The sequence below is a fragment of the Peromyscus maniculatus genome, chromosome 2 (genome assembly GCF_049852395.1).
Source record: "Peromyscus maniculatus bairdii isolate BWxNUB_F1_BW_parent chromosome 2, HU_Pman_BW_mat_3.1, whole genome shotgun sequence".
Taxonomy (NCBI): domain Eukaryota; kingdom Metazoa; phylum Chordata; class Mammalia; order Rodentia; family Cricetidae; genus Peromyscus; species Peromyscus maniculatus.
In genome coordinates, this window is record NC_134853.1 from 76,949,193 (window position 1) to 76,962,771 (window position 13,579).

Below are 13,579 nucleotides of genomic sequence, written 5' to 3' on the forward strand. Positions count from 1 at the left end.
TATTTATACTTAATAAAAATTCAAAACTGAAATATTCAAAGTTCAAACGAACAAGGGGGCTTTGCTTTAGATACCATGGAACGTCTGTAAGCTTCTTGATAAATAGACGATATAATAATAGTAATAAGGATAATAGGAATGGGGGGCATCCTAGGGATCAGACCAGGGCCTCCCTCATGGTATGCAAGTACCCCTGGTTGTATTGTATCTCCAGAGCCAGAAGTTTGGCTTTTAAAGAAGACCTGGCCTCAAGTAGATCTGTTGTGTGAATGGGATGCCCCTGGATGGATCTGCACACTGGAGAAGAGCAGATGGCTTCAGAAAACTGCCTACACCACCATCTTCCTCAGGCGTGGAGAGCAACTTGTAAAGGTCGGCAGCGCTGTCCGCCAGCAAACACAAGGCTCTTGTGTTACAGCCACTCACGAGAAGCTGTCTCACGGCTGCACTTGGAAATAGAGAACGGCTCAGCTGTGCAGTGTTTTCAAGGACAACACGGCGTTGTCAGAACTCTAACACCGATCCCTGCTGTCGCCAGGCACAGGACACACATCCACACAGAATGGACCAAGTGTGGGAAGTGGATATAGAGTTTCAGGGTTCTCTAATGCTGTCTCGTGGCCCAGAATGCCAAACAAGCAGGAGATCAAGTGTCTGAGTGTGATGGTGCACACACGCTACCATTAACAAGAGAGTTTACCAGAAAAAGCCAGGAGCATTTGGGCTTGAATCCCAGCTCGTGGGGATTACCTAGGAATGCAGCTTTAACCAAGACACTTAACCTCTGATCCAATGAAATGTGAGGTTCCAGAACCTTCCTTGCAGGATTATTGTGAGAATGAAATAGGGTAATTTAAACAGAACTCACTACACAGAGGAAAATCTGCCTTAATGTTAGATTTTCTTATAGCTGTTGTAATTACTATTATTAATGTCACCCACTTTTAGGTGTTTATTCTAAAGCTTATCTCAATAGTAATACTAATAATACTTTTTGTTTAAAAAATCAACATCTCATTTTTAGAAACTTTTCTGACTTTTCTGAGATTTAACTGAAAAATAAAAATTATATCTATTTGAAGTATACAATAGAACACTGAGACATGAATCCACTGGGAAGTGACTACCACAACCCAATCAACTGATACATCCATCACTTCCTGCAGACATCTGCTCTGTCTGTGCAGTAACATTAAGATTAACTCTCAGCCAAGTTTAAAGGATAGCACAGTGCTACCCAACACTCACTACACTACCCACTTCCTCTCCAGAGGGCATTCATTTCACACGACTGAAACTTTATACGCTCTGACCTAACATCCCATCTCTCCATCACCCACTCAGCCCCCAGCAACCTCTCTTCTTACTAGCTTTGTGGAGTTTATTTTTTCTTTTTGTTTCCACATTATGAGTGAGTTCACAGATGAGGAAAACTGGGGAGACTGGCTAGCAATCACCCTGCTCATCTTTTTGATAATGCTACTGAACACCTGAGATGTTCCAGCCCCCCCAGTCAGAGAACTGAGAATGATTCACTCATCGAGGACTCTGCCATGTCATGAGAACAGAGAGGACGGCGTCTCTGCTACTCCACAGAATGAAGAAAAGCATGACACAAGCGAGCCGGGATAAGCTGGGGATGGGGACAAGGCTTCGGTGTGCACAGACACTCACTTGTGGAGTTGTCATAGAAGGTGTCCATGTCCTCCTCAGTGCTGTTGCCTCCAAAGAGGGCTTTGTAGTTGTTATCCTCGTACCAGTTGAGTGACTTGATCTTCAGCCCCCCGCCCTCTGGGTGACCACAGACGATGCGGGACACAGCCTGGTAGATCTGGGTGGAGGAGCCGGAGCCGTTCACGTTGGTCAGAAACATCACCTCCTGTCGCATGTCACTCCAGCTCTTTGTACTGAACAGCTGTCGGGGGTGCGGCCAGAGAAAGGAGAGGAAAGAGAAGAGAAGCCAACACTTCATTTTCTTAACCCAAAAGCTACGTCCCAGAGCACACCGTGTCTGACATCACTGTGAAGCCCTGTGGCGGTCAGCTGCCGTCGTCGTCTCTCCTCCATCTGGGACCTACAGCACTTGGTTACGGAGTTATCCCAAACTCGGGGCTCTCCCCAGCACCCGCCTGGCTCACAGGAGAGGGTAACTACCGAATCTTCTAGCCCAAGAAGGGTGGCTGTACTTGAGATCACCGGAGTGAACGGATGGACCCGCACCTTGCATTCTCCATCTGTCTCAATGTTCCTCACCTTCCCTCACCCTCACTGCAGTCTCTTCCTCGGTCCAACAGTCTGTGGAGACACTCTGCAAACATGAGGCCACATTACCTCCCTTGCTCTAGTTCCTCTGGCTTCCTTCATGGATCTTAAGCACGTCTTCAAGCATGGCCTAGCATCAGTGCTTTACACCTGCTGTTCTTCCTGCTAGGAGTGTCCTGACTTCTCTAGGAATACACCAGCACTGTCTTGGGAGGCGACTTATCCCACTCCCTTCAAAATGGCATCTCATCACTCTGTGCCCTCCTTGCATGGTCTCTTGTTTTCTCCGCTGCACAGACCCATGCTGTCGCATCAGCTGACCTGTTTATCTCTGATGTCTACCCTTACGTGAGCAAACGACACAGTGAGGTTACTGTGCTCACTGCTGAGTTGTAATAACTGGCAAGGCCAAGAGCCTCGCCTGTGCGGTGTGAGTGTCTGCGATACCACCTGTTTTCTCGGCCTTGTCCGGTATACCTTCCCTCTGACCCAGAAAAGACATTCACGTCAGCTCTCACTCATCTCATATCCCCACTGCCCAGTTGGCTATGTTTTTTGAGGGTCTCTAGCCTATTGCAGTCATCATAGGAGTTTGTGATGACTTCTTGGATGGAACAAACCAGAACATAGGCCTCAGAGTTTATAGGTCCCCAAGTTCAAGTTCCACTCTGACCAATGAACTCTCTCCTCGATGACTGTGGGCACAGCACCTAACTTCTGTGATCCACAGTGCCATCTGTGAAATGGGCACAACAAGAGGTACCTCACTGTGTCCTGTGGATAATGCAGGCAAATGAAGTCCCAGTACCATAATCCACCTGTGGTGTCCTTGTCATTTCCTGTCAACACTTGGGCTTTGAACATAGCAACTCACTTTCTCTCTAAACATGGACCAAGAAAATGTATTTCCTCATCATTACTCAGGAAAAGCAATTAAGTGACATGTGACCAAAGTGACATGAGCGTGATCTGACAGGAGAAGTGGACACCCATTGCTGATACTTGACCAGGAGTAACTGGACTCCAAGAGACAGGCAAAAATAATGTACACAATTCAGATGGACATTTTCCATCACATCAACCATGGAGCACATCATGCCCTTTTAATTATTTTGTTTTACCCCACAATAAAAGCAGAGACAATGATAGAAGAGAAAAAAGCTGGAACAAACCTTGAGCTTAGAGACATCGCCCCCACCCCTGAGCCACCCGGCCATCACTACTCCTGCTTTGCTTTCTCCAAGGCCAGAAATGAGCAGCAGGCAATGGGACAAGGAAGGGACAGACCTTCCAGAGCAGTGCACACATGTCAATGTCAACTCACAGGGCCCTAAGGGACTTGTAGGGCAGTTTCTCTTTCTGTCTTCTGGCAGAACCCCAACTGGTCCACCTTCTCCACCTATCCAAAGGTCACTTGCCCTCAGAACCAGAGGAACAAATAATAGGCTGACAAAGGTCTGCTCCTAAAGTGGGCACGAGAGCCAGCCCCTCTGTCAAAGACGCATGAACACAGTTAAAACAAGAGAGAAAGATACACAGTGATGCATTGTGCTCAATCCCAGGGTTTTCAGAACTCCCCAAATGTGTTGTTTGTTCCACGACCACCGTGAAATACTTCTATTGTCAGAAAACCAAGTATCTTTTGATATTTGGAGGGAAAAGGATGATATAAGCATGGGAAATGAGCGAAAGGATCAAAGGCTGGACCAAATCTGAGAAAATTTCCCCCATGAATTACTGTGTTCCAGTGTACTGAAACACTGTAGTCTGCTTTGTGTATGACAGCTGGAACAGACAGTGGCTGGGATTGGTGGAAAAGGTGATGTCAGGACAATGTCCACTCTGACACGTGACAACATGTAGCCTAAAGGCCAAAGCCGCTCAGCGTTCACTAGGAGACCATTTTCCCGAGGTTCAACCTCAAAGGCCAGATTTCACAAGGCAAAAAGGCAGGGTGAGGAAAGCCACACCATTCCTGTTGTTTTGATACAATGGCAGAATGCATGGCCTGGTTGAAAACCTCACGCAGAAGCTGCTGTCAAGCAAAGTCAACACACAGGGTAGGAGGTGGCATGAGAGAGGATTCTCCTCTTCAGAAATGCGCAGTGGCGCAGGGGCAGAAGCTCACAGAGAAAAGTCTAGTCTAGACGTGGGGCCCTAAGCCACTAACTACCTCTGCAACACTGATGCGTCTTAATTTCTTCTTCTCCAATGGAAACCAAAATAATTTTTAGATGACTTGTGCTTCTAAAATTTAACAGCACAGCATATGATGTTCAAAGTGAAAGGGCCATGTTAGCCAGACTCAGAACTAACTAAAGAAAACAGCAGCAGCTAGTCTGCTCACTTGGCTGAAAGGACACAACTCACCTCTTGGGCCAGCCCCGCTAGGCTGTCCAGCAATGTTTTGGTGGCTTCAGCCAGGTGGTGGGTCGGGAGAGATGTGGAGTTTAGGCTTGTCTGGAAAGAGAGGAGGAAAAAAATCCTTTGTCTCTGAGCTCAGATACAAGGCTGAAATCTCTAAATAGAAAATAAACAAGTAAATCAAAACCATTCCCAATCTTGAATTTAAAAAAAAAACAAGAAACCAAGTTCTAACCAAAATAGAGAACACTGTACAATTACTCTAACTGCATGCCTGCATGTTTATTTTTCTTCAGATAAGGATTTCTCTTTGATGAGTGATTGCAGAAATACAAATTCAAAGCTAGTGGAGCAGACAACATACAAAAAATATCTCACGTGGTGCACACACTTGTGTGTGTACATGCACATGCACGTGTATTCAGTTCTGACCAGAAAGTCCCAACTCTATCTACATTTCTGCAAGCCACATTTTAATAGACATGGCTTTAAGAAAAAAAAAAAAGTCTTTGATGGCTTGTAAAAAAAAAAAAAAAAAAAAAAAGGAAGGAAGGAAAGGAAAAAATTCAACAATAACCAAAGCAAGAGAAGAATTATCTTTTTTGCTCTGTTGAGTCAGCACTATTTTCACTGTTTTGAACACTGAAAATTTAACACAGAACACTTTTTATATTAAGTGTTAGTCAACACCTTGTATTTACTAATTAATGTATTTAGTTGTTGTGATATATAACCTAGCTGCACCGCAAACATGAGAAAATAGTTAATTAGACCTAAAGGAAAGATAAATGATGACAGAAAACTTAAGGGAGGAAACCCACAAACTCTGAAACCAGAATAGCTGCAGAAGGAGGTCCAACTTCAATTCCATGACTAGGAAGGAAGGACCAGGAAGAAAACGTCCAGGGGGAAATACAGCGTTTCTCAGGGTTTTTTTTTTTTTTTTTTTTTTACAGATTCTGTTTTGTTTTATTCAACATTGTAACAAACACCTAGAGAGTTCCAGACTGTTTTGACAACACTTGTCAGGTCAGGGACTGCTGTGAAATTGTAACACTGAAGCTACACAGAAAGGGTCAGAGGTGGACAGGACTAACTGTAAGGAACAGCCTTGGAGATATTCCTCTACCTGTATTTTTGGATGTGTTATTTTAAAGTGAATTCCAAATACAGAGTATTGAGTTATGATCATCGTAATCTCAGTGGCTGACACAGTCCTGGAAGCGCATTACTAAGAAAATCTGCCTATGAAAGACCAGGCTGCAGCTGGACACACGGGCTCTCCTGGGAAGGCTTATCAAAAGTCAAGTCCCAGAGTTCCCACGCTCAGTCTTCCCAGGGACCTGTGGTCACCCGTAAACGCCATACTCAGGGATGTCTGTGATACACCTCCCAGATCATGGCAATGATGAGAGAGGAACTCGGGAGCCTAGGAACAGTGGGCAGCTGTTTTCACTATCTCTCTTCAGGTTCACTTTATAACTGAAGATCAGCCCAGCAGAAGTTGAACCTGTGGTTTTCCACAGTCAAGGAAATGCTTACATACTGATAGGTCCCAATCAGAAACGATGGGCAGTAAACTGGTTTTGTGTTCAACGTGGCCTACCCTCATGATAAGTGACGTTCAGGACTATAAAGCAAAAACAAACTGGACAAAACAAAATTGCCAACCTTATATGCATTTCTAAAATCTGAAATGTAGGTGGGTACATTTCTCTTTTGAGGTCTACAGAACCCTAGGCAAGTAACTCAAATCCCCCATGTCCCCATACCCTTGGCTATTCTGCCACAGAGGAGTAATATCTGCACATCACAGTGTTTCATAAACACTGAAAAGACACCTTCTAAGTTCTCTGAGCAGAGCTTGCCACACGGTAAGCCCTCACAAGCATAAACAAGTTCATCTCCCCCTTCTTTCCTTCCTTCAAATCTTACTGCCAGCTGTTCCTGAATGCAGACAGTTTCCTAGAGCTCGAGATGACAGCAGCCCTGCCTCTGTGCTTTGCCCTGTGTCAATCAATCAGGTCCACAAGACACCAAGTGCAAGAGCTATTTCTACCCTCAGTGGCATAGTGAGCAGTCAGCCCTATGTGGCTTCTGCATCTAAACAAATTGGCATCTTTATAAGTGGTGATTTTCCCTCTATCTGGTTTTTAATTCGGACAGTTTGGGGTAAACTTACTCTCCTTGTTTTTCAACAGTTCAAGACTGTAGGTATGAAGCTTCCACCTGCCTACGTAACCCTTGAGTGGAATGAGATGCAAACACAAGACCCTGGTTACCTCTGCCATAAGCACTGGACCTTAGGAGACAATGTGACTGTCAATAGTCAGTACTTTGGTCTGTTGACTTAACAGATGCACTGGGGTCCTGGCCTCCTATTGGCTAAACCGATCCATACATAATAAGGTATAGTTGTCAATGTCAATGTGCAGACTTTTTCACAACAGTTGTTTTTTAAAAACAACTCAGGGCTGATGAGATGAGCGAAGGAGCTTATTGCCAAGTCTCATGACCTGAATCTAACCACCAGGACTTACACAGTGGAAGGAGAGAACCGCCTCCCACAAACTGTCCTATGGTCTCCACGCGTATGCCATGGCAAGTGAATGCCACACATAAATAAAATGTAATTTTAAAATAATTTTTAAACAGATGTTCAGTATACTTTAACAGTATCAGCGACCTGCAGTTGATACAAACTGGTGTTGGAGGCACAGACGGATGTGATAGAGCTAATTAAAATACATGCATACAATTCAAATTCAGCATCAGTCCCAAGCTTGGGTTATCTAAATATTTTTTTGCTCCAAACTTCATTCTACTTTTCTCTGCTTGGATATTACAGGATACAGAGACGGTGCTGATGGAAATCAGCAGAAGGACATGTTTCATATTGACAGTCAAAAAGATAAGCCATTTGATAACTCCTCCTGGATCTGTTAGATAGTCATGTTTTCCACCTCACCTCATTATTTATAAATAAATCCTCAGCAGATGAAAGAGCTGAAAGAAAAATGAAAGTTTAAAACAAATTGGAGAAAATATTATTTATGAATTTGAGGTAAGGAAGAATTTTAATATAAAAAAGGATCCAGCCGGGCGGTGGTGGCGCACGCCTTTAATCCCACCAGCACTTGGGAGGCAGAGCCAGGCAGATCTCTGTGAGTTCAAGGCCAGCCTAGTCTACAGAGCAAGATCCAGGAAAGGCGCAAAGCTACACAAAGAAACCCTGTATCAAAAAACAAAACAAAACAAAAAAAGGATCCAACCAAAAAGAAGAAAGGGGATCTACATTTTAAATTTAAGATCTGTGTATTAAATGATACCACAAATGACCTTAAAAAATTAAGTCAAAGACTAGAATAATGTTTTTTTTTTATTTTAGTATAAAATGGAATACCAGATAGCAGTTAATATGAATTAGATCCACATGCATCAACACTGATACATCTCCAAAAACACAGGGCTTCACGAGAAAGAACAGGGACAGCTCTGCACACACAAACATATATATACAAGTGAACACATGCAAGCCTATACTGCGCACCGCTGTTGACAGAATTTAAACATATACAGTATAACGTATAAAAACACACAACTTCGGAATGGGGTGCCTTTGAGGAAACTGGGTGGCAGCCATGGCATCTACAGTTTAAGTCTTGACTACAATCTGAAGTAAGTCTGGCTGAATGACGGCTAGTGACCCACTGGTGATGTTTCTGTTATTCCTTTTTCCTCATTTTCTCTTTAATTCAATACAATTACAATAAAGGGGAAGTCTGACAGAGTGGGGATAAAGAAGGGTGGAATGCACGGCAGATCTAAAAGGCAGCTAACTCCATTAAATACAGTTAACCAAAGGAATAAATCAGGCCTTGAAACTTGAACACAGAATGGTGTCCTCATCTGCCATTGACTGTGACCTCCTGCTCACACTTCCTTGATGAAGGCCAAGTTTGCCACAACAGTGCTCCAAAAATCTCCAGGAATGTACTCAAAGTACTCAGGAATGCACAGCTCGGAATTCCTATTGTTTTTTTTTTCTTGACTGGGGACATCCTCTTGACTATGAATTCAAGTAAGTCCCTATTGTACACAGTAAGAAAAGTATTTTCTTGCATGGAGTAAAGAAAGGAGTACAGAAAAATAAAACATTTAACTAAGGACTGTACTTTCTATTATTTAGTCTAACGGGAATTCATGTATTGTTCGATATATTTAGAACATAACTAAATACCATAATATCATAGAACATTATTCACAAATTCTTACCTTATTACTCAAAGACTTCCACCCATTTTCTGTAACACGTGTTAATTATATCAGGGCAATATTTCCTAAAAGCCCCCAAATGGCAAAGGCTATTTTGTCCCCTTCCTTTCAGAGTCTCACTGACAACATCATCACTTCTTCTACGAGCTAGCTTCACAGTTATGAACCTAACAAAGCCCACTTGGCTTTCATTTCTGAGCTGTTTCTTTCTTTCTTTTTTTTCCAACACAGGGTAGTGCACACTTGTTAGCATATCACAATGAGGCACTCGGTAGATGTTTCCAGAAGAAAAGCTTAAAGGGGAAGAGACACATCTCAGAGGAGAGAAGCGAGCCGGTGTAATCCTACCTCAAAAGCCATGCAAATCCCCAGAAGTGCTCTGCTGTGCATCCCCTCACTAACCTCTGGAACCTGCCATGGTTACCCTTGATCTACAGATGACATTCAGTGCCCTGACATGGCTGACAGTCTGCCTCTGATCGACTTTGTCTCCTTCCCCAACATCACATCTCATCACTGCTCCTCCTGTCAATGACCCCAGCAGTAGTCCAGCCCACCCTGAGTGATCTCAGTGATGCACAGTTCCCCATATATCACCTTTTCTTCCCATTCCCCTCCAGACCCTGCAGATATCATATTTTCTTTTGGCAACATTCCCTATTCTTTATCTGGCCAACATCCATTGTTTAGGCCTCTAAATTGAAGACATTTTAACCTACTGAACCTAACCTGGGTTAGATGGTCATCACGACCTTCAAAGCACCTAGCATCTGTTGTTGCTACACAGCAACTGCACCTTTCCTGACTCATCCCGCCCCTTCCTCTCTTCCAGAACAGAAATTCAGAGAGCAATGCACCTTCCACACTACTGCCTCCCTGTCCCTGCTCATAGTACTGATTCAGCTCAGTAAATACTGGCGGAATCAATTTTTTTGTATATAATGACTATATAAAATGAAGTGGAAAATATTATTTATCACCAATGCATCCTAAATTATCATCAAATAAGAATACAGGACAGACCCTCCAACTAAAATGCGATTGAAAACTATCTTCAATTTACAGAAATCTGACATTCAAAATTTTCAGGGACTCTATCATTAATATAAATGTACTTACACATGAATGGTGTTTTTAAAGATAGTATGCAATTTTGTATGTCTCTTGTAAATGCGTGTTACAAGATGATCCCTGGCACATGCCTGACTTGCCTTCAGAGCTGTGCATTGTAGCAGCTGTCTATAATCCCAGCTCTGAAGGAAGAGGGTCACAAGATCAAGACCAATCTGGAGTATCTATCAAGATGCTATCCTAACAATAACAACCGTTCCCTTAAAAGTAGATGTAACTCTAACTCCCCCACCCCTTATGTGACCCTAGATTAAGAATTAATAAGCTTTAAACGTGGGGCTGGAGTGATGATTCAGTGGTTAAGAGCACTTACTGCTCATCCAGAGGGCCTACAGTACCAGCACAGCAGCTATAACCCTGTGTAACTCCAGTCCCAGAGGATCCAATGTCCTCCTCTCTTCCGGCCTCTATGGGCATCTGGTATGCACGTGGTGGACAGGCATGCATACAGGCAAAACATTCATACACACAAAATAGAATCTGAAAAAAGCTTTGAATTGAAAACCAGTCAGCTCTAATATTCCCATGACATCTACGGCCATACTACCCTGAACGTGCCCAACACGGTCTATTATTTCCATGACAGCAAAGCTTTCCTTTGAGGGACATTTTAATATTTTTACTAAAACAGGGAATGACCAGCCTCATGTCTGAAGAAGATACTAATCTATTAAAAATAATTTAACAATTTAAATGTTAACTTTTATATTAAATGTGTCTCATGCATTAAAATGTTTCATGTGTATGCTGCTTCTAAACACAGTTCAAAACACTTACTAGTATAATTTAATAGCAAGCCTTTACCTTAGAAACTACAGTACTTCTCAAGAACAAACATGGTAGAATTAAGGCACACATGTTTGGGCAAAACGAGTTGAGCAGTCATATTTAGTAACACTAAATTCAACTTATCCCTCAGTTCTGTGCAGATAAACATACAGTCTGAGAACAAAATCATCACAGCACGTCACTGTACCAAATACCAAATGATGACGACCGCAGTTGCTTAAAGACAAAAAGCACAGTGTGTAAACAGGTGGATGGTAAAAATCAAACCAAGTTCATAAAATCTAGTACTTTCCACAAATGTCTGAATCTTTCAGGCAAAGGGAAAGGAAAAGCAAGAATTCTCCCCTACAAAAAAAAACTACATAAATTCTCCTCTACAAAAACCTGTGGAAATGCCTTAAGCCAAATGCTACATGGGACATGGTGGAGTGCTGCACCCTGAACAATCACAAATAGGGCTGAGGAGACGGCTCAGTGGTTAAAGAGCCCATGATAGAAGCATGAGAACTAGAGTTCAGATCCCCAGAACTCACATAAATATCAGGTCGGTGTGACATCCTGCCTGTCATTACAGTCTTGGAAGGGATAGCCAAGTGCCCCGCTAGAGTAGGCTATCTAGTGAGACTAGCCAAAATGACAGACCCTTCTTCACTGGGAAAAGTGCAAGAGAATGATTCCCAACATCTATATCCGGCCTCCATATACACATGCATGTATGCCTACACATGTACACATGTACCCGCGCGCGCGCACACACGCACACACACACACACACACACACACACACATATGAGCACACAGCCAAAAGGGAGAAAAGTCACAGATCTAAAGATAATACCAAGCTCCATCTGTACTTGTCAGTCTTTGTCTACAAAAGTCAAGAATAGACCCAACAAAGACCCTTCAGATCTTCAGGACAAGGAAGCTTCGCTCACCCATTATTCATCTGTACCTTGGAAAGTAGACAACACAGTTGTGAGGTCACTGGTCTTCTGGGAACCTTGAAGCAACCTAACATTTGAAACAAGTTCTGCCCTGGTGGGAAGATGTAGCATGAACCACAAGGCATTTGAAGAAAGTCCTTCATTCCACAGAAACAGAATTCTCCCTTTTAGGCAGAAGGTATTCTCAGAGGTCAAGACCATCCACCCACAGTCATGTGTGCAGTATCCAAGGTACCGTTGGCATGAGATAAATCTGTGGGCTTTACCTTCCAACCTCAAGAACCAGACACCATTCCCACATCACTAAGACTATAGTGAACCAGGACTGGAGCCCCAAACTATCTAGGACAAGCCTCACTTTAGCCACACTTACAGAACCCACAAAGTTCTCAAGTATTATGACTCAGCATTTGAAATTGGTCCTCAAAGCCTACCAGAATGAAAACTCCACAGGCATATCATCTGCCTTGCACACGAGTGGACTGCAGTGCCTAAACCAAGTGCAACGTAGAGAGCAGACATTCAATAAACAGTCAGATCTTATTGGATGGATGTTTCAAAAAGAGAAGCTCTGCTTCCCCCTGTGCATCGGAACCCTAGATGGATACTGTTTATCATGCATCAGAGCATGAGTGAGAAAAAGCAGTGACCTAACGAGGGATCAATAAAAACAACAGGGCACTTAGAGAGCATTACAAAGAAACAATGAAAGATGCTCTCCAATCAGAGGTAGTTGTGGCAGGTGCATTACTCCCTAATGATGGTCACACCCTACTCTCTGGGATCCCTGAATACATTACATAATAGGACAACATGTGCTTTGTAGAGGTAATTCGGTATGTGGAGCTCAAAACAAGGAAATCATCTTGTATTACTTGGATGAGCAGATCTAATGGCGGCAGCCCTGAAAAGCACAGAACTTTCTCTGCCTGGAGACAAAGAGATGTGGTAAAAGTCAGAGACTTAAACTTCGAAAGAGAGCCCAGGCGCTCAACAGAGATGTGTGAAAAGGATGAGAGAGACTGCACTGCCTCTAAAAGCAAAAACTCATGCCCAGGCCGAAAGCCAGAAGAGGGACTTCAGGCCCACAACTGTGGGGAGCTGAACTCAGCTGATACCCTCAATAAGCCCCAAAGGGCATCTGTCTTCAGAGTCTCTGAACAGAAGCCCAACCCTGCCAATACCTTGGCTTCAGCCTAGATGCACTCTCAAGGGATCCAGACTTCTGACCTTCAGGACTGTGAGTTAATAAATGCATGCACTGTTGAGCTCCTGTGTATAAGGTACCTTGTCACAGAAGCAACAGGAAAAACAAAGCCAATGCAACAGCAGGGACCCTGACAACTGAGGCAAAGAAATTCTTCTGGCCAACTCTGCTGCTCCAATACCATGGCTCTCTCCGACAGTGCTAAGGGAAGTGGAGGCTGGAGTGAGGAGGCAGACAGATCCCCACATACGCTTCCGTCCTCTCTCTGGGAGAAGTGCAGGAAGGACCTTCAGAAAAGTTCAGAGAAGGTGAAAGAAAGTTTACCTGCTCCACCTCGCCCACATGCACAGCCAAATCCACCCCGATGACCAGGGACACAAACCAAGTTGTTGCCAGGTGGTCCTAAGGGTTATTATCTTGACAGTCCAGACACTATGGACACTCACTATTGTTATTATGTTCATGACCTCTATGAGTTCACCCTACAGACAGAGTTCCATGCATCAATCCATCCTTGTAAGTAGGGTACCCAGAACAATTCTGACATAAGACACACTTAATAAATGCTGTTCAGTAAATGAGTAAGTCTGGAGATTGGTGGTTTTGT

At 43.5% G+C, this 13,579-nt stretch overlaps 1 protein-coding gene across 2 annotated transcripts in view; it reads right to left on the bottom strand.

The window, feature by feature from the left end:
• Positions 1-13,579, bottom strand: part of Abca1 (ATP binding cassette subfamily A member 1) — a 126,200-nt gene that overhangs the window by 53,814 nt on the left and 58,807 nt on the right. For both annotated transcript variants that reach the window (XM_006995104.4, XM_042271181.2), the window contains exons 8-9: positions 4,633-4,722; positions 1,675-1,915 (exon numbers count right to left, since the gene is read on the bottom strand). In XM_006995104.4, coding sequence (XP_006995166.1) covers positions 1,675-1,915; positions 4,633-4,722 — 331 coding nt within the window. The remainder of the gene's footprint in view (positions 1-1,674; positions 1,916-4,632; positions 4,723-13,579) is intronic.